The sequence below is a fragment of the Pteropus vampyrus genome, unplaced genomic scaffold, assembly GCF_000151845.1.
Source record: "Pteropus vampyrus isolate Shadow unplaced genomic scaffold, Pvam_2.0 Scaffold132, whole genome shotgun sequence".
NCBI lineage: Eukaryota > Metazoa > Chordata > Mammalia > Chiroptera > Pteropodidae > Pteropus > Pteropus vampyrus.
Window position 1 is genome coordinate 1105800 of NW_011888913.1, and position 1024 is coordinate 1106823.

General features: G+C 47.7%; 1 protein-coding gene across 1 annotated transcript in view; it reads right to left on the reverse strand.

Annotated features, from left to right (window-relative positions):
• Nucleotides 1–573, reverse strand: part of NETO1 (neuropilin and tolloid like 1) — an 86031-nt gene extending 85458 nt beyond the window's left edge. Inside the window, exon 1 of the mRNA XM_011367342.1 lies at nucleotides 564–573. Coding sequence (XP_011365644.1) covers nucleotides 564–573 — 10 coding nt within the window. The remainder of the gene's footprint in view (nucleotides 1–563) is intronic.
• Nucleotides 574–1024: the final 451 nt, after the last annotated feature.

A 1024-nucleotide genomic window follows, 5' to 3' on the forward strand; every position in this document is an offset into this window, starting at 1 on the left:
GGCAACTAAAAAGTGAATCTTCAAAGACCATTGCAACCTTGACTTCTGTTTTACTAAGTGGATTCACTGAGCATATTTACAAAACCTAAAACTAGAAATTTATTAAAGTAATCTAGTCTTCACGATTTTTTGTCTGTCCTCTTCTTCGTTTTGGTTTTCATTTTGTTGCCCGATTATCTAAAAGCTCTAAGTTCCATTAGGCGCATAATCACGTTTCCACTTAAAATGCATTGGGGGAAAGGGAGGCAGTAATTCACAGTGGTTCCCTGAACTGAAGCTCACCACGGGAGCTCACGAACGTTTCCTTAGAGATTAACCCAAGAAAAGTATCTGGGCCTTGATATTACTATCTGGGAAATCATTTTAATTGTATTATTTTGTTCTCTAGCCTGGTCATCTGCTTTAAGATTAAAACATTAGCTGTTGTCATTCTGTGTGTTTAAACAGAACGAAACCTTATTTTAAGTTGCCATGATTCTCTACACGCACATGCACACAGGTATTCAGCCATCAACGTCAGGACAGAGGTTTGGCGTTTTCTTTACAGTTTTTCCTGTTTTTACCGAATCCCATTGTGGAATATGTACTCTGATGAACGAACGCATCAGCAAAACCGGTCTTTTCACTGCGTGGCAAGGAACGAAGACTCTAATCCTTGCTTTATCATGTGAAATTTCCACCAAACATTTTCTTATATTGGCTTTGACTTGATGACTTTTGTGGCTATTTGCCTCCTGTCCCTCCCCGCTGGCCGCACGGGTACCACGCGCTCCTACCTGAAGCAGCACGAGCGGTCCACCAACCCGGAGAGGTGAGGGTCCCCCGCCCTCCCCTCCTAAGGCGCTGCGTTCAGGGGAACCCTAAACTGCAGACTGGAGGGGAAGGTGGGCCCGCTGAGCTCCAGAAGCCCCCGAAAGAGGACTAGCCCCTCTCACCCCGCAAACTGCCGCCCGCGCGGCTTCTCCGGCTTCCCAGCCGCGCGCCCCTCGGGCCCACTCCCCAGCCTCTGCAGCACGTGCCGCCC